We start from the raw sequence: 21,135 nt of genomic DNA on the forward strand, positions 1-21,135 counted from the left end.
TCACGGTTGTTTACATCCATCCCTGAACAAATGAGGATAATGTGGTAAGGGAGATTGAACGTGTTGATCATGAACTGCAATCTGCATCTCCTGACGCACTTTGATATCTACTACTTCCTGTTTTATTCCGAGAGATTTTAATAATTGTACTTTGGAGAAGTGGGAGAAATCATTGGAGAAAACTTGCCCAACACATAAGGATGCAATTCTGGATTTGTGCTATGGATCGATTAAAGGAGCTTATAAGTCATTTGGTAAATCACCTTTGGGAACTTCAGATCATAACTTCAGATCAGCATAACAGTATTACTTGTCCCTACATATAAAACTGTTCTGAAACGTGAGAAGGCACAGTTAATCTAGATGAAAGACTGGTCTGAAGATGCTACGTTACGTTTAAAAGGGTGTTTGGAATGTAAAGATTGGACTGTTTTATGGAATCTGGTTCGGACTTTGATCAGATGTAATTTGTAGTTATGTGACGGATATGTTAATACCTGTGAAATAATTTAGGTGTATACTATAGATGTATCTTCTTATCAAAGTGTTGAGTGTTTTATAATCTGAGACTTTATAATACTAAGCATTCAGAAATTTCCAAATTTTTCCCACATTTTATGTTGCAGCCTTTTGATAAAATGCTTTTATAACTTTGCAAATGAAAAAAAAAAAAAGAAAAAAAAAAGAAAAAAAAGAAAATCACACTGGCAGAGGTACCCTGCTGTTGTACAGTACAGGCATATTGTCACATAATCCACAACACAAACATTAATATACACATGCACAATGTAATAAATAAATAAATAAATGAATAAATAAATAAATAAATAAAACTACTTCACATTACTTTACTAATGAATGAGTTTTTTGCTCGGTTAGTTCTCACCTTAGGGTATATATATATCTACGACCAGAAGGGAGAGGCTTGAACTCCACTGAAAGTGGATGGGTTGTATCCATGCAAACCTTGTCTGCCTTCTGTACCAATCTGGTCAGATATAGTTGGTACAGGTCTACCTGTTGGTTACCAATGATTTTTCCACAGGTTTTAACAATCTTCCCCAATTTGTTCCTATGGGTGGTTTTTGAATGTCCATATACCAGCATACAATACAGTAAGAGAAAATACTCTCAATAAAAGACTTAATTAAAAATAATCAAAATTTTGTTGTCAACATTAAAATAATTAAGTTTCCTAAGAAAATACAAACGTTGTTGGCCCTTTTTAAAAACGGCATCCGCACACTGATCCCAGGATAATTTATGGTCAATGATAAGACCAGGATATTTGTACTCCGTCACCATCTCTATCTCCTCTCCTTTTATCAGAGTCGGAGTGGGTGAGGGAGCCCCATGTCTAAAATCAAAGACCAACTCTTTGGTCTTGGATTTATTCAAACTGCAACTGGAAGGCTTCACACCAGTCAGCAAATTCATGCAACACTGGACCATGTTCAGTTTCATCTCGCTCCAGTAAACTAATCACAGCAGTATCATCTGCAAATTTAATTATATGACGTCCAGGGTAACTACTGCAACAACAGTCAGTGTATAGTAGTGGTGACAAGACGCTACCTTGTGGTGAAGCGGACCCCAGATAATGTGTTCCCCACCCTTACTCTTTGTGGCCGCCCACTCAGGAAGTCCAAGATCCATTTGATTAGTGTTGAATTTAGCTGGAAATTGTCTCTTAGTCTGTTTGCTAAAATTTGTGGGTGGATTGTATTGAATGCTGATGAAAAGTCTTGCATGTGTAAAATGCGAGCATGTGCTTTACAACCCTCCAGGTGTGTATACAGATCATTTAAAAGCACTACAATGGCATCGTCCGTCCCCCTCCCAAATCTGTAGGCAAATTGTAGAGGATCAAGAGCATGTCTACAGGAGTTCATGATGTGTGTTTTAATGATTTTAATGACTTTTCTGTTCTGTAAGCTTCCTGAAGCGAAGACTCTCTTTTTCTCATTTAGTATGTCCTTTAGTTCTTTCGTCACCCATGGTTTATTGTTTGGGTACACCTTGATGGTCTTAGTTGGAATGACCGAACTCACACAAAAGTCTATGTAGCCCGAGATAGCCTCTGTCTCTTCGTGCAAGTCAGCTGAAGAGTTCTCTAAGATGGTCCAGGATGTACACTCCAGGCATCCTTTCAACGTCTCTACACTGACTGTCCTCATCCCACACCTGGATCTGCTTTTCCATAGGCTTAACCCTTTTCAAAACCTGTTTATAAGTGGGTCTTAGAAGGACTGTGTTGTGATCTGAGCTGGATGAGTACGCCTTGGGGATGGAGCCGTAGCATAAGTCGATGATTTTATTTTTTCGTGTTGGACAGGTGACATACTGTGAATAGGTAGACAGAGGTTTTTTTTTTGAGGGTACAGATATTAAAGTCCCCCATTATAAACTTGGGCGCATCGGGTGAAATTTCATCCAATTCTTGGGTGATATTAAAAATAATGTCTGCTGCCTTGTCTTATTAGTTAATTAGTTAATTTTATTTATGAAACAGCTCTGCAGAAAACAGTGATGTCATCATCAGCTCAGTTCAGTTCTCATCCAAAACAGTTATGTCAATAATATTGTTGAATAGTAAGTGTCCCCAACTAAGCAAGCCAGAGGTGACAGTGGCAAGGAACCCAAACTCCATCAGGTGACCAAATGGGGTTAAAAACACACGTGTATGCTATCTTTCATGTCCACATTTCCAACCCAGCACCACTGGGTTAGGCTACTGATTATGAATGATTATCAAACCAAATTAGGTTAAATCTACCTAGCTTCCTTACCCAACAGTCTCAACCCAGCATGAGGGGTTAAAAACAGATTTTAAAGGGGTCATGAACTGTATTTTTTCAAAATTGTATAATGTTCTTTGAGGTCCACTTATGTTAGCGAGATTTTTACACGAGGAACATCCTAATTTAGAAGTAATAGGCTATACTTTATTTACATTTCTTCCATTTGTATTTGTGAGGTAGGCTATGGATTGTACTGTATATTGTCACGGTTCCCTGTGTCTCTGTTTCAAGGTCTTTAAAGCCCTATTCAGACGGGATTAGCTTTACAAGGGTAGATGGAGTAATGTAATTTTACCACAGGATAGTAATGGCCAATTCGCACGGGATAAGACATCTCAGTAAAACTAGCAGACGTGGGAGGATTAACTTGATTTGTGCATCGCCGTCACCCTCCTGTCGTCATGTGTGTATTACGCTGCTTCCTGATATCACGTGCGCAAACACATATAATATTTACGTACATATTTGCAGCGGGTCTATTGGCACGGGATTAGTATTACCTGAGGTCATTTTTCCAGACCTTTTTACTGAAGGTAAAAGTCGTCGTAATCTTTACTGATATTGTCCGTAATGATCACTGAGCTGGCACATTCGGACGCGACTAAAATCACAGAGAAGCTCTGGTAATTATTACTTTACCCCACCTGTCCATGTTAAACTAGTCCCGTCCGAATAGAGCTATACTTTGATATTTCTTTTGTCTTGTTGTTCCTATGTTCAGCTCCTGTGTATTTAGTTCCTGTTCCCTTGTCTCCATTGTAATCATCCATTGAAAACCCTTGTTTGTTACCATGTCAACCAATTACCTACACCTGTGCTTCATTTAGCCAATTGTCATCTTGTGTATTTAAACCCTCAGTCTTTGTCTGTTCATTGTCTTGTGATAATGTTTCAGGCTGGTATTTTTTTTAAATGGTTCCTTGTGTTTATTAAATGTGATTTCATCATTTATCTGCGTCAAGCCTCTTTCATCTGTATTATCAAGTTAAGCCAGCAAGTGACAATTATATTAGTGGTGAAACGAACATTTGCCAACTGTGAAACATTTATTGCTTATTACTGTACATATTCTTTATGAGTCTTGGATGTGACAAATAAAGTTACTGGAGTTACCAGTTACAGTTGACACATGATAACTTACAGTGTTTCGTGTAAACAAATTCTAAATGAATGTACCATCGTTTGTCGCACTGTTTTTCTTATATTCATTGTTTAACATTTTCAGTAAACTGAAACTAAAGTATAAGTTACGGTGGCCCAGTAGTGCACAACACAACGAAATTTAAAAAGCAAAGTTAGCAAACATAAGTTCACAACACAAGGAAATTAAGCCACAACACAACGGAAAATGTACAACACAACGAAATAAAGCCGCAACACAACGGAAATGCTCCCGGCCACTAGAGGGCGCTCAGAGCGTGGTAAAGTTAGTTTTCCTTGCCATTGTTCTATAGAGTTGGCAGTCTTAATATATCAACACCACAATTCATTTTAACAGTATGTAACCATTGTATATCGACATAAAATATTACTTCAAAATCACCTACATGAATTATAGCTGTACATATACTCGAGAATGCTTTGAATGGCTGCCACAGCGCATGATCCAAGGAAACGTCTGGCAATTCCATCAAGTGGTTAAAACGTATAATTTATTATAATATAATTTGATAAATAAAAATAAAACCATTTGGTGAATTGCAGAATTACAGGAAGGTATTGGCACAATTTCACCTGTAATAAGTCAGTCTGGTCACTAGGAACAAACCACAAGCTTTGGGACATGGAAAAAAAAACCTTTAGGTGAATTACAGAAGACAAATAAAACAAAAACAAATAATGTACTGTGCATACAGGGAGCTATTGTCACAATTTCACCCGTTGTAAGTCAGTCTGGTTAATAGGAATTACAATCTTTGAAACATGATAAAAGAAAAAAGAAAAAACTATTATAGAAATGTCCTTAAAAAATTATTTTTTACTGTAAATACATGAAGAGAGGTATTGGACAAAAGTCACCTGTAGTAAGCCAGTCTACTACCAATACAACCAAGCTTTGGATTTTGATCATGTCTGTTTTTGAACGTTAAAAGTAATTTTAATTAATACAAATTATATGTTTTAACAACTTGGAGGAATTGGCAGACGTTCCCTTAGGGATCATGCAGCTATAATGCACGTAGGTGATTTTGAATGTCGATATACAATTTTGGTTAGCTACATACTGTTAAAACTAATTGTGGTGTTGATATATTAAGACTGCTGACTCTATTGGCATGGAAGACTAACTTTATCGCGCTCTGAGAGTGTTGTACATTTTCTGTTGTGTTGTGGATTAGTTTCGTTGTGTTCTGAACTTAAGTTTGCTTTTTAAATTTCATTGTGTTGTGCACTACTGGGCCACTGTAATAAGTACATACTAAATTATATATAACAGACCAAACAATAGTGACACACGGTAAAAACATTGTTACTCAGAATTATGCCGTAAAATGAAGTGAACAAACGAACAGTGTCTTACTGATGCAATCTGGAACTTAGTTAAAAATAAAGTTCATCCACACTTTCCTAATAGGATCACATGGAAGGCAATGCACATACTTTTTTTGTTGTCCTCAGTGGCATCTCAATCGTTTTGTTGCTTGTATTTACTTCCTACTATATGAACAAATCGGATTAAAATGTCTTATATGTCAAAAGATAAGGAAAATTTGATTTATCAATTTTTGACCCATTTAAATAAAAAAACATGAAGTAAACCAACCAGCTCTCAGATAAATCACAACATTTTATTCGAAGCAAATAAGTATTTGAAAATAAATACACAATGGTACAAACTTTTTTTAAATATCGTTAATGAAGGAATCAACTACAATCCCACAAAGCAGGGGTGGGCAACTCTTGCCCTTGAAATTTTTAAGAAAGAGTTGAAAGAGTTTAGCTCCAATCCTGATAAAACACACCTGAACAAACTAATCAAGGTCTTCAGGGTTTTTAGAAAGCTAAAGGCAGGTGAGTTTGTTTAAGGTTGGAGATAAACTCTGCAGGACAGTGGATCTTGAGGCCCAGACATAAAGCAATGCAAATCATTATTTGTATATAAATATTGTTGATTATAAGTTTAGTTTTACTGAGGCATGTGTTTCACCCCCACATCCTCATGCATCAGACATAGAAAATTAAACAATATTTTAAGTTTCCCTTTCAGACGCAACATTTATGGGAGGAGAGTATTTAAATGAATCACGCAAGGTGATTTACTAAGGTTTGTACTAGTCAATGTACTAGTCTTACATAATCTGCAGAAAACCAAAACCAAAAAGTACTACTGTCCGTAGCCAATTCTATACTCTACCCTGCACTAATTATACGAAAAGTACAGTTTAAAATGAGAAACATATAAAAGCCAGTCAAATATCATCTGTGTCAAAAAAATAAAAAAAACAATCTAAAGTGTCCAGATAGAAATTTGTTGCCCATTCTCAGTGGGACGGTGTCCAAGCAACATTGCTCGGCAACATTGTTCAAAAACATTGCCCTGTGTATCATCACCTTAAAGGAGATATTAGTCATTTTCCTAAATAAACCACAATACTGTGGTGTCAACACAGTTTCCTGTGTTGCAGACATCACACTAATCTTAGTGCATTCAGCAACTAAATAAGCTTTAACAAGAGAAATCTAAGAACATGCTGCCAAAGCTGAAAATGTAATCAAACACATGTGCAAATAACTAAATTTTAGTCGTCACATCTTGAATTATATACAAAACCTACATTTTAAAACCTGGCCTTGGAGCCACTTCACACAGAATTTGACATATACCATCTATAGACCTTCCTTACCAAAAACAAGCAAAAAATTCAGGAGAATTTTGTTCGGTCTTGTCTTTTGGTAGATAATGTAGAAGTCATTAATGCCCTAATTACGAATTGTCCTGTATATTTTGACTGCAAAAATATTTAATTGATTTATTTGTATTTTTACTTCATCAACAGTTGTTTCTGAACTCATCTATTGTTTAGAAATTACTATACTGGGCAGTACCGTATGACAATAGTACGTTTCTATCATTAGAGATTTTGTTATATCATTTATATAAAACACAGTATAAGTCATTGACACATTAGAGTCATGAGGAAACATGCATGAATGAGTAAACAGAAAGAATGATGTGCATGATGTTTAAATGAGATTTTAAGTGCATTAACCCGTGAAAAAATGACTCGATACGGTATACTTGCACTGACTGACTCAACCAAACCGCACACTAATAAAGCCACCTCTCAGACAGCATGCGATCCTCAACTCAGTTCTCTTTCTCAGCTTATTGAGCTTGAATGGTCAAACATGCACACACAATTATATTAAAATACCCAATCATGTGGCGTATTCATGTAAACACAATCGGTTATGTCTTAAGCCAGGGCTGAGCACCTCCGCAAACTAATAGAAAACAACCAAAACAATCCAAGGTTTTTATTTAACACCGTGGCTAGACTAACAAATAAACAGACATCACCTGAACAAAATATCCCGTTACAGTTTAGTAGTAATGATTTCATGAACTTCTTCACTGAGAAAATAGAAAGCATCAGAACCACAATTGTAAATGTTCAGTCCTCAATCACGCCTTATAACTCAGCCTCAATTATCACCCCGCAAGAACAATTACAGTGCTTTACAACTATAGAACAAAAAGAGTTAAATAAACGTATCACTTCATCTAAAACAACAACATGTTTATTAGATCCTATACCAACTAAACTACTGAAAGAAGTGTTACCTATAGTGGAAGAGCCTCTCCTCAATATTATTAACTCATCTTTATCTTTAGGTCATGTTCCAAGAACATTTAAACTGGCAGTTATAAAACCACTCATTAAGAAACCACAATTTGACCCACATAATCTAGCAAATTATAGACCCATTTCAAATCTTCCATTTATGTCTAAAATATTAGAAAAAGTTGTGTCCGCTCAACTGGGCTCTTTCTTGCAAGAAAATGACATCTATGAAAAGTTTCAGTCTGGATTCAGGCAGCATCATAGCACTGAAACTGCGCTCGTTAAAATCACAAATGATTTACTTTTAGCTTCTGACCAAGGCTGTATCTCAATACTAGTTTTACTTGATCTTAGTGCTGCGTTCGATACTATAGATCATACAATACTCTTAGATCGACTACAAAATTATACTGGTGTTCAAGGACAAGCATTAAGCTGGTTCAGATCATACCTATCTGACCGCTACCATTTTGTCTATTTAGAAAAATCGATCATAACTTCAGTAAACTATGGAGTGCCGCAGGGATCTGTGTTAGGCCCTCTATTATTCTCAATATATATGATGCCACTTGGAAATATTATAAGGAAACATGGAATTAGTTTCCATTGTTATGCTGATGACACTCAAATATATATTTCATCACGGCCGGATGAAAATGCTAAATTATCCAAATTGACAGAGTGTGTTAAAGATATAAAAGATTGGATGACGTGTAATTTTCTTTTATTAAATCCAGACAAGACAGAGGTAATACTTATCGGTTCAAAAAACCGCCCACAAAACCTCTCACAATACAACTTTAACATAGTAGGATGTCCTGTTACTTTATCCTCTAGTCTACAGTAAAAGACCTGGGTGTTATACTAGACTGCAACCTGTCTTTTGAAAATCATATTTCATATGTTACAAAAACAGCCTTTTTCCACCTTAGAAGTTAGTTCATGCATTCATGACCTCGAGACTAGATTACTGTAATGCTTTATTAGCTGGTTGTCCTGCATCCTCAATAAACAAGCTACAGTTAGTCCAAAATGCAGCCGCTAGAGTTCTTACTAGATCAAGAAAATATGATCATACAGTATAACACCGATTTTATCATCACTACATTGGTTACTTATAAAGTTCCGTATTAATTACAAGATATTGCTATTGACTTATAAAGCCCTAAACGGCTTAGCTCCAGTCTATTTAACGGATCTTCCATCGCCCTATAGTCCATCGCGCTCTTTAAGATCACTAAATTCGAGGCTTTTGGTCATACCTTGGATATCCAGATCATCCAAAGGAGGGAGAGCATTTTCACATTTCGCTCCAAAACTCTGGAATAGCCTTCCTGATACTGTTCGTTGCTCAGACTCACTCTCCCAGTTTAAAACTAGATTAAAGACGCATCTCTTTAGCCAGGCATTCATATAATATGTTTAATCTAACAGTTAAATCCGGCCTCTAGTTCATAAACGCCAGAGGAGAACTGGCCCCCGACTGAGCCTGGGTTCTCCCAAGGTTTTTTTTTTTAATAACTCACTGCTCTTCTGTATCTTTAATAAGGATCAATTTACATTTAATTCATTCAGTGAAGATACATTTTTTTTTTTTTTTTTTTTTTTTTTTTTTTTTTTATATCTTTGTTCTATTCTATTTGTCCTATTGTTTGTATCATGAAATACAATTTATTTTATTGTGAAATAAGATCATATCACCCACTCCTAATACAGCTGGGTTAAAATCATTCAATTAACCCAAAATGGGTTGCAAATTAAAATAACTTCAACACGGAGAATGACGACAGTCTACAGTCAATGACCACAGAAAAGAGTTGTAATCCTCAAATTGTCCATGAGCCGACAATATTTTACTCATCACATTATATAAAACTTACATTTTCAAACCTTTCCTAGGAGCCAATTCACACAGCATTTGGCATTGCGAGAGGGGAACAAACTAACGCGGGGCTAGTTGCAACACACATGCTTTAAAACTTTCCACACATGCCAGCATGATAAATCTTAGTGTATTTACTAGCTGCCATATCAACACTATATAGAGATAAAATTGCACCATAATAATAATAATAATAATAATAATAAAAATCTCTGGAAGATTTCACTGAACATTTATTTAACCATAGCTAAAGTAAATTTAAGTTAATTTTCATCTCTGTTTTACATATTACTTTATGTAAAACATATTATTGTAATCTTATATCTGAGATAGTTCTTTAATGTTGATCTAACCAGCAGAAGACACTAGCCGGGTTTAAATCCCAGTTGTGCAGGCGGGGCATGTTATAATATAACTATGTTATTCTATTCTATACTTTTATGAATTATATTGAGAAACTTTAGACTCTATTGAGTCAATGTTAAGAAATTATTAATTATTTTTATGTTTTGAAATATTCTGTATAGCTGTGTTTTGCGGTGTGTTTGCTGTCAAACTCAAAAACCTTGAATATTTTTTATTATAAAAAATGCCATTATTTTATATGAAAAAATTCATAATTACATTTTATTGACAAAATATTTAAGTTGGTCTTGTATATTTTGTTTTTATTAGATCAGATAACATTTTAATCTGTCATATGGTCATGTTACAATGTACTATGAGGCATGTTGTCACATTTCACTTCCATTCTTTCGGGGTAAAGCAATAAAAAAAAAAAAATAAATAAAAAAATAACACTGTATTGTTTTTTACTTGAAACAAAACCACATAATTGTACTAGACATGTGTGAAATTAATAAATAAATACTGTGAACCCTAAGTGGATTTACACCTACTGAGAAAGTCAAAAAGTGTTAGGCTGTGCCCCGCTCTCCCTACAGACTACATCTACAGACCCTCCTCACAAAATTTGTATTAATTAGTTAAATAATTTTTTTTTTTAAATGACGGAATGTTGCTTTGTCTAGTCATTTGGTAGATATTTTAGAAGCCACTAATACCCTAATTAATGAAAATTGTCTTGTATATGTTAACAGCAATACAACAGAACATTTATTTTTAAATTGAATTATTTTTCAACAACTGCATCCACAGGACTGAACCCCGGAACTTGAGACTCATGGTTATATTTTGGTTTTGCTTTTGGTTTTATCTATATATAGATTGCGCCACTGTTAACGGAATACATAAGAATAAATGAATTAGCAAATTAGTAAGATTTGTTTGCACAGCTCAGGATAATAATAATAATAAAAAAAAGTGTCTAGTGGTTGCTTAAGAACAAGTAAAGAATATCCACCAAAATAATCTCACAGTGGGCAGAAGAGTCATTATCAACATCAACAGCCAGGGTGTGGAGATCAAGAAACAGTCACAGCTATCCATAACACACAGGAAAGTCTTTCTCCATGGCAACAAACATTATTGCCCATCAGTCAAGGGCATGTACGTTAGTGAAACAATCAGGCTGTGTGTACCAACACCTGCCAACAGTACTGAACAGATGTTCATAAATAATTGACCAGTTATCATCAGTTCAATTCAAACACTGACTCAAAGAAGAACCAACTGTATTCGCATGTTTTATGAAACAAATAAAGGGCACTGCCAGAGGACAGACATTTTTCAAAAAACAAAACAAAAAAAAAGCCAGAAAGCAGTGAAATCAACGGACACATGTACAGTACAAGTACTGCGATTAAGGTAAAACATGAAATTATCCCAGATTGATTAAAGATCCCTTGACTGATGCGAGTGCACTGCCAAAGTCAAACACAAAGCAGAGTTGAAATATTAAATTAAGAATGATGAAATACATACACAGCTCACTCGACTGCAGTCTGCCCGCACCCGTCTGCTTTTTATCTTCTTCCGAAATGTGATTTTACTCCTGAAGCTCATAATTCTGCATGTATTCACACACACACACTGATAAGCAGACTGTATGCGGATGCCACAGCAAGTCGACCTTTGCGAGAGAAGCAGAACTTTCCTGAGCAAGTGAAACCTGTTAGACAGAGCACGTGGTCAGGGGGAAGCAGACCTACATGTGACTTCACCACCAGAGACAGATGGAGAGCGAGAGTGACAGAAATGAAGGAAGAAAACATGTTCATATACACGTCAAGTCACATTTATTTACATATCACTTTATTAAATATTAATTGCTTTAAAGATGCTTTACAGTAATAAACAGGAAAGTAATGATCAATGATGCAAACAGATTCAATTCTGCTGTAAAGCAGGTCTAAAAAAAGACAAAAGGTGTCATTTTTAGCCGAAGTGTTGATTCAGTTCAATTCAATAACTGTGTTAAGTTAATCAGTTATGGAATGAGTTCAACTCTGCAATAAGCAGCTCTACAGAAGACAATACTGTCATCATATTCACTTTGAGTCAGTTCAGTATTGATTCAATTCAGTTTTAATGTCAGTGTCGATATTGTAAAAATCGTCAGGTATGAAACGAAGCTAAATCAGCAATAAAGCAGCTTTCATCATCCAGCTCAATTCAGTTCATGTTTTGTTCACATCCAATACTGTCAGTGCAGTCATACGAATGAATACATACATCAAACATGCATGTAAACATCCACGTTTTGGCTCGCTTACACTCTCAGTGTTTTTATCAATCCAAGTTTATTTGTATACAGTACTGTGCAAAAGTCTTAGGCATGTTAATATCCCCACCCCAAAAATGTCCCCAAAAATGGTTTTAAGTCAGTTATTCATATCCTTTGCTGTAGTGTGTCAGTAGGAAATATCAGTTTATATTTCCAAACATTCTTTTTGCCATTAATTGTAATAATCCAGTGAGATTTGTGTATGCACAAGGAGTCTGACAACAGCCGGTATGATCTGATCTCACCATCATCGAGTCCGTCTGTGATTACATGAAGAAACAGAAGAAACTGAGACAGACTAAATCCAGAAGAACTGCGGGAACGTCTCCAAGATGCTTGAAGAAACCTTCCTGCAAAGCTCCCTGAAAAACTCAAACTTCGACAAAAGCTGTTTTAAACGAAAAGGGTCATTACACCAAAAATTGTTAAATCATAAATAAATTCAATTTATGATTTTATTTTTGAAAGCATTCTCACTTTACAGCATTTTAACACAAGTGCCAGTACTTTTCACAGTACTGTAGCTTTGCAGGAAGGTTTCTTCAAGCGTCTCGGAGACGTTCCCGCAGTTCTTCTGGATTTAGTCTGTCTCAGTTTCTTCTGTTTCTTCATGTAATCACAGACGGACTCGATGATGGTGAGATCAGATCATACCGGCTGTTGTCAGACTCCTTGTGCATACACAAATCTCGCTGGATTATTACAATTAATGGCAAAAAGAATGTTTGGAAATGTAAACTGATATTTCCTACTGACACACTACAGCAAAAGATATAAATAACTGACTTAAAACCATTTTTGGGGACATTTTTGGGGTGGGGATATTAACATGCCTAAGACTTTTGCACAGTACTGTATATCAGCAAGTAGACTGAAGTAGTAATACTATTCCAGACCAGTCATTCAGTGTAATGAAAGCTGTTCAAGTGTGCACAGTGGTGAGAGACTGATTCTGTGTATCAGCCAGGCCAATAAAGTTGTAGAGATCCAGAAACATGTTAGCGCTTCTGGCTCCATTGTCCCGAAGTCAATGAATGGGTTTTTAGTTAAATGCCTGGAATAAGATCCGTGGTGAACACAAGCTCAAGATATTTTCATGTCTCATTCTACAACATAAAATACATATGTAATACCCTTGTTGTTTTTTAAAAGCTTTTACTTGTGTTAAAAAAGGTGGTTGCTCACAAGTGGCTGAAAGGAATAGAGGATGTCGGGGACATTTAAACTTCATCAGCCAAACAGGTAAATCTACTCACTCGTCCGCTTTCACATCCTCGTTGTGTTTACAATCGAGCTCTTGCTTATTATCATAACTCCAACTTTCAGGGAAAAAAGTTGTTGGAAGTTTATGCATATTTTGTTTATAGCCTACAATTTGCTTTTTCCTTTTGATGATTGTACTTAGGCTTCAAAATTCTTAAATGTTTTCTGCAAGATTGGAAAAGCCAATGCAAAAAAAAAACCTATTGGGTTTTTATCAAGAAAACCAGGGTTATGATAACATCCGGGCTGGCCTACAGAAATATACGTCATCACCGTCCGCAACACTCTATTAAAAAGAATAGATAAGAGATTATAGGCATCAAAAAGTTGCCCTGCCCGCTCGCCTGATTAACATGAGTTGTAGTTACAGCATTTAGTTATACCTTTTGTGTTTCAAAATGTATTTAAAGTGCTTCAGTGTAAAATGCACGTTTTATGTTTTCATCATCATTTTGAATGTTGAGTAAATATATTTTTTTAGATAAATGCACATTCACTTCCCACAATTTCAGTCTGTCTTGTATCATAAAATAATAAACCGTTTCATTTTAATAAATGCATTAATATTGACCACTATTGGTTGATAAAACCTGACAGGAGAAAAAGAGAGATAAGAAGGCAGTCTGTGCAGTCATAGAGCCAAACATCAAATCACACTCAATCTCACAAATATCAATCTGGAAAAAGAAACAATTGTTCTCAACCTCCCTATTCTCTGAATCTGTCTGAACATCAGTGCAATGGTAATGTTTAAAGACATCAAAATGTAAGTTTTTTTTAGCTTTTAGTATGAATATGTTAGCCTTAAGGTTATGAATAAGCTGGTGTGTTTCAAAACAATAACTACATTTGCATTTAGGAGATATAAGCATTCAAAACTTAGAGTCTCTCACTTCCGCTAAAATAGATTTTAATAACATCACTGAGGATTCTTCTCATCACATCTTCTGTCCAATCAAATGCTCTCTAGAATCTAAAGCTCCGCCCCCTATACTATAAATACCACCTGGCCAAAGCGACCGTTGACACGTCACGGAGCAATATGGCTCAGAGATATGTGTTCAACTGCTCAAACGCTCGAGTTTTACTCTGTTTTCCAACTGTACGTTGGTTAAGAATGAAATAGGTAGAATATATTCACACCTCTACTGTTGAATCCAACGTATCATCAGCCCTCAGATTCGCTTCCATGGTTCTTTCAAGTACGACTTGCAGTCTGTGAGGTAAACTAAATGCTATTGGCTATTTGAAAAGGGGGAGGGGCAATTCAATATGTCCCGCCTTAGCTTCCTGTTTCAGTGGAAATTACGTCAACGCATCGTACAAAGCTGCGCGTTTCAAGGCACTTCAGTGGGCCTTTAAGAAATAAATCTACCTTTGTGTGAAACAGATGGCAAGTTTGGGTACCTGAAGTCATCTGTGCCTTCTGTAGACCAGCCAAAAAAGGGCTGTGTAGCAAAGATTCTTCTGTTAGTCCCTGGCTAAATCTGCGTCCTGCACGAAACTGAAATACCATTCATGTGTCCGGCTTGGATTTGTAAAATGAAGTTAGTCCAGTCAAATCAGGTGTTTTATGATTCATGAATAACAAATGGAAATCCAGTCTAATGATGTTAGGTATTGAGGACAGGACAGAATTTATAATAAATCAGTGTTTCTCAACTGGTGGGTCACGGTTTTTCTGATGTGAAAGACGTGCGTGAAAGCCGTTGACAGTTCAGTCAGTCGCAGTTTAAGTGAGTAAATGTTATTTTCATAACTTATGAAATAAAAAGTCTTTCAACACCGGAAAAAATAAAAACCTTTCCTGTCCTGTCAGCTGTTATACTGTGCTCATAGCATTCACTCTCAGCGCTGTATATCACTTCATAATAAATACATTTACGAAATTACCACAAAGTACCAATAAATTATGTAACTGGTACTTTGTATGTTAGCTGGAAAGGATTTGCATGCAGGTATGATGTTCGTTTTATTCATCAGGAGAAGTATTTATATATTTTTTTAAATATTTTTTAGGAATTAGGTCAAATATCTGAAAAAAAAAAAAAAAACAACTGTGTTGCTTCTTAATGACCATGGGAAAATGTGGGTCCCATGATCAAACCAGTTGAGAACCACTGTAATAGATCTTTATAAACAAGAAAAATGTAAACACACAAAACTTCAGCCAACAGGGATGGAAAACAAAAGACCCATGGTAGGGCAAAACTAACAGAAATATATCTATAGCAAAACAGGGAGAACACCGGTTACTCACCAGACACACCACCAACCGACAAGAACACAAGCGTCATCACAAAACGAACCAGCAAAAGACAAGCATAAGTTCTCCTCAACGTGATTGTGTTGTACTCTATACTTATGTTGTAATCTGAGGTTTTTTTTAAGTTTCTTATTATTGATCATTCTGCATCACGCATCTCTCTCTTGGGATTTAAACTACATGTAGTTTAAATCTTAAGAGATTACAACACAATCGCATAACGTTAACGAGAGACAATGAATAGAGGATAACTATATTTTTGTATGTCTTTTTTAAAAGCGATAACATAAACCTCGAGTACTTGTGTAACTTGGGTATTCGACTAAAAGAAATGAGTAGTCGTGCAACCCTAACACTGCTTCTTCATGTAAAATATATCTATAGCAAATAGATATCCCAATGTAGGTCTTCACTGTTATGTACAGAAACACCAGGTTAGGAGTGAGTTCCACTACCTGTACATTTGTTATATTTTAGTGTATAGGCTTAATAAGGCATTCTTCATGCTTGAGACTTTTTAATTCATTCATGTTGCTTTGATAGTCAGTGTATCTGGCAGCCGTTGATCAGTTGACTGAATGATTTAATGACCCTCTCAATAAGACGACTAATTTCTTATTACTGTATATTTACATTTTAATCAAAAAAAAAAAAAAACTCTTATTATATAATTACACTGCAATTGTAATTACAAGCCACATCTGAGTTGCATTAAACAGCATCTTTGTAAATATACCTAAATGCCACTTCAAATGCAAAAATGGATTTTGTTGATACTGATTGTATTTGATTGGTAACAGCCATATAGTGTTGTCTTATTCTATTTTGATTTATTTATTAAATTTAAGAACTTTACATGAAGAAAAAAAGATGTTGTATACATTTTATGAAGTTAGGAAAAATTGCCACTATGAAGGTAAAAAATGCTGGAAATCAATTTGTGTGTGTGTGTGTGTGTGTGTGTGTGGAGGGGGGAGGGGGGAATCAAAGTTATATATATTTTTTAAGTAATATTTTTGTCATTTTTACCTTTGCTGTGACAAAGCAAACAATCAGCTATCATGGATTTATATATGCAGTTCTGTGGCTGAAATGTGCATAGCTTTCTCAAACGGTCTGTTAAAAAGAACAGAGTAAGAGAAGAAAAAAAGCAAAAAGAATTAAATGAATGAAGGCATAAGTAACTCCAGATGCAGAGCTGTTTTCAAGCTTGTTTTTTCTCTTTCAGCTGACCTACATGGAAAATCACTGCACAAGTTCACATGTATTCCTGCTCAGTTGATTGAGAATGAGCCATATCAACTTAAACATAGTAAATGAAACACAGCATAAGTCTCTTTCATTGCCTCACTCTCACACGACCACAGATCTCAGATCTGTCTCTGATTCGCTACAGAACATAAGCACAGCTGTTGCTTGGCTTTTCCCAAAGATCCCAGCATTTTTTCTGGAGTTCCATTTCCCATGGGTGTGCCTTTCTTCCTCTCTCTGTCTGTGAGCTCGGTCAGAATCAGGTCTGTAGCCTGGATCAAACCCCACGGTCTCTTTTCTAAACCTCACAAACACAACGCGATCTAGATGAACAGATACATGAAACTATATAATATGGAAAGCACTAGATTATTCTGTTCCATGTGGGATTAAATGACAGAAAACTAGTTAACACTGCAGAGTGTTTCTTATACAATGGCTGAGGGAGTGATGGCAAATGTGACATCTTTCTCTCTTTTGACCACTGTAATCAAGTCCTTGATATTTTTTCCTTTTTTGGAAAGTTATAGAAACATTATGGATTTATTTTTTTTTCTATTGGAGCAAATGGGAACACAAAAATGATATATGTTGTAGTTTCAGTTCACAACTATAGAAGTTTACCCAACTATGATGACTTCTGAGAACCCCGGAAATGTGAAAATGGCTTAGATAATTATCTTAGAGAATTGTGTATCATTGGAATTGCACATAAATATTGTAAAAATGCAGCATTTCATAATACCATTTATTTAATTTGTACTGTATGAAAATGATTATGCATCACAATAACTTATCACCAGCCAACCAAGTAATTTTAGAAGGTTACACAGATTTTCTGGACTCTATATGAGCAAAGCGAACAAAAGAAAAATTTAGGATAAAGTGTGTTTCATTATTTCCATAATGAAATTTGTATTGTGTCTTACACTGTTGTTTTTGTATTTCAGCATTTCGAACGATTTATACAGACATGAACAAAGTATAACGTCAGGCTGTGCTAAATTATTTTGTTGATTTTGCTTCAGATTTAGATTCTTTTTAAACACATCACTGTTATTCCTGTTTCTGTTTGAGATTGCGATGACATATCCATTTAACTCAGTTGAACACATACAAAGAACAGGGCTCAGCATCCTCATAATATGATATCAGAAGATTATTGTAATTTCAGTCATGATTTGTCCATATCACTTCAAAAACTAAACTAGGTCTACTGGAAAAAAAATAATTCTATACATATAACTTCCATATTTTTTAAATCGATTTTAGCCATATTTGGATGGTAATTGTTTCTCATGGGAACGTAAGGTACTTTCAACATTAGCAGGGGTTGGTCTGTGATTTTATTGCCGTCCGAAACTAGAATGTCAGTGTAAAAATCCCCGGCCGAATTACCCGTTTTTTGACAAACACCAAGGTCGTGTGGTAGTTTCATTATCCATCCAAATCCACATCTCTGAGTGAACAAGAAGAGATCGATTCAGAATTCACTGTTAAAATCCTTTTTGTCCACTGCCGAGCTCCATATACGATAATGATAATGAATTCGCTGTAATCCGGATGCATTTTAAAGATGTAGCCTAAGGGCTGGTTCACACAGAACATGTTTTTTGCTGTTAAAAACGTGAGACGCAGGTCAGTGTGATGAAAAAACTGCATACGCATGCAAGTCCAATTTAAAATAAAAAGTTATCAAACACATTTTCATTTGTTTCAATAACTTTTACTTGCCAGAGTAACTTGAAATTGTCAAGTTCACATAACATAACCCACAACGAATTTCAATGTATCATTTTTAAAGAGAAAATTCTCAAAATAATCATATAATTAATAGGATATTATTTTCCTAAATTAATTAAATGCGTTAATCTTCTTATTCCAAACATGACATTTTACATAAAGCAGACAATCATGCGACGGACCACGTGAGCCGTGCGTTCCCGGGTTCCCGGAACAATAAATTGCAATGCGAATCCGTGAGTTTTATCACTGAGGTGCCATGCAAATTTATTTTTACAAACATCCACATGAGAAACAATTACCGTGCGAATAGGGATTTTGTCAACACTAGTAGTACATGTAAATGTTAAACTAAATTAGATAAAAATCAATGAGTGTAATTTATCAGACTATTCTGCTGTATATCAGAAGCAGCATTATATATATATCTTTTTAGTATGTGGTGCTGAGCATGTGACATCTGTTAATAATCAAAAATCTGCAGTTCTGAAATATTTTTAGAACTCTGGAACCAGTATTCTCTCCGGCCACATTCACACTGCAGCTACATTCGGTTCTCCGTTCACCTTTTACTGTGTAAACACACACAGTTCAGTCATTTACGGGTGTGACAACCGCATTGTACAACTGAATTAACTCCTGAAAGATGCAGGTAGTGACAACAGCATTAACAAAATTTCTAGTGTGTGCAAAACTGAACTGAAAAACTAGTTGGTAATGATGTATTTAAACACTCATCAGTGATGTCTCTCTTCTGTTTGGACGACGCAAGCAAATCTCAGGGAAAGAGGTACGAGCCTTGACAGAGGCTCTCGTGTTGCCAGATCTTGTTAGAAAAACAGCCAACAAGAACAAGCCAATTATAAACTGGGAAAAAATCCAAGTGCTTTATATTGAGACCAAGACCAGAATTACGCAACGAAAATGGCACCACCCGCCCACTTTAATAACTTCCTAAACTTGATCTCTTTATGAGCCAAACCCAAACAAGCCCAAAAACAAGCCAAAACTTAAAGAGAGTGCTCTGCATATCAGCCTTTCAAGCATGAACAAAATGTGACGCCTGTGTCGACAGTGATTGTGGTTAAATTGCAGAATATCTCTTTGGCCACTATAATATTACTTTGGTCAAAAATAGTGGATACCGAACACTCCAGATGCCAGAATGTTGCTATGGTTACGGTTACCACTGTGTCAATTTCAGGAGTGAGTCGTGTTCCCTGCACAAACAAAACGATCATATGGGATTCACTACCGCATTTAAATGCGCTTGTCACTCCTGAAACGTTAAGTAGCCTTAAACTGCTGTTATCAAAATACGGTAAGAAGCTCTGGTTACCATGATGATAATGGTGTGAGGTCTGCTGGTGACCATCCCCTCTTCCAGTGGTGTGATTTCCAAGAAAAGCTGTTCCTGCTGGCATGAAAAGATGTGTGAATGGTTTCTTCTCATTACGGAGTGCAACGCCTGTAGTAGACTGGTGGTACAGCCCATGCCTGAAGATCCAAAACCAGCCAAGAGCTTCAGGATGACTGAAGAGACTCCAACCTGAAGCGGAATCACCTCTTAGAGGTGATAGAGGAGATAAGACTATCTCTTAGAGTGAACAACAGCAAAAACACCAGTCTGTTTTCTCTCTCTCTCAAGATTCCTTCAAGTCTTTTGAAATTGGTTCACAACTAGACCTAATCTAGGGTCATCAAAAAAATAAAATCAGAATTATATTAAAATAAAGTATCAAGATCATGTTGATTAAGTCCTCCAAGTCTGCGCCCCTCATCCTCTCCTATTGCCATTGTGTCCTCTGGTGTATCGGTCTGCCTCTGCAGATCCACTAACATCCTGTGAGTGTCTTCCTAAACCGCACACTCTCTCTCTCTTTCTTTCTGGAGAAGTGGAGAACCAGGAAACACTGACAACATTGTCTCACACAGATCAGCTGCAGCTGTGCCCAGCTGGACGCACCAATCAGCTCCCGCCCTCCACATCAGCTGACCAGGAAAAACAGCCAGAATCCCGCACTCCCACAGTCTGCTGGACCCTCCGTCTCACACACACAGTTTCTTTCCCTCTGGTTTTCTTACATTCGGTTCTTTTAGCATAGCAGACTTGTGATTTGTGAGAAAGGTTTAGATTTATCTCGAGATTTATCTTCGTTTAGCTGTGAAATTGAGTCTGATTAGATTGATGTGAACTATCGAACAGCTACAAGCGATAATATCAGGCTCAGATATCAAGCAAACGGGCCCTAAAGATCTTGTTAGTGACATTAAATCATTGATGGTTACTCAAGATTTTCAGTGAGGGAATTCCAAACTTTTGCATTGACTATTGCAGAACTGTTTAAATGAGCAAGCATTCACTGCACAGAGGTCTATTATTGTGGCGAGTTTCGTATTTATACGCCCCAACAGCTTGTGGTTGTGGTTGGTTGCTTTACATGCCTGTCACACAG

General features: G+C 36.1%; 1 protein-coding gene across 6 annotated transcripts in view; it reads right to left on the reverse strand.

Moving 5' to 3' along the window:
• dock10 (dedicator of cytokinesis 10) overlaps positions 1-21,135 on the reverse strand; it is a 133,438-nt gene that overhangs the window by 71,427 nt on the left and 40,876 nt on the right. For 4 of the 6 annotated variants that reach the window (XM_079885595.1, XM_079885599.1, XM_079885598.1 and 1 more), the window contains exon 1: positions 20,019-20,559. The exons of 1 other annotated variant lie outside the window; for it this stretch is intronic. In XM_079885595.1, the coding sequence (XP_079741721.1) occupies positions 20,019-20,174 (156 nt within the window). In that variant the 5' untranslated portion in view covers positions 20,175-20,559. Of the gene's footprint in view, positions 1-11,354; positions 11,521-20,018; positions 20,560-21,135 lie in introns of those variants that run through there. One more of the 6 variants, XM_079885597.1, reaches the window with a different exon arrangement.

This window comes from Squalius cephalus (assembly GCF_949319135.1).
Source record: "Squalius cephalus genome assembly, chromosome: 11".
NCBI lineage: Eukaryota > Metazoa > Chordata > Actinopteri > Cypriniformes > Leuciscidae > Squalius > Squalius cephalus.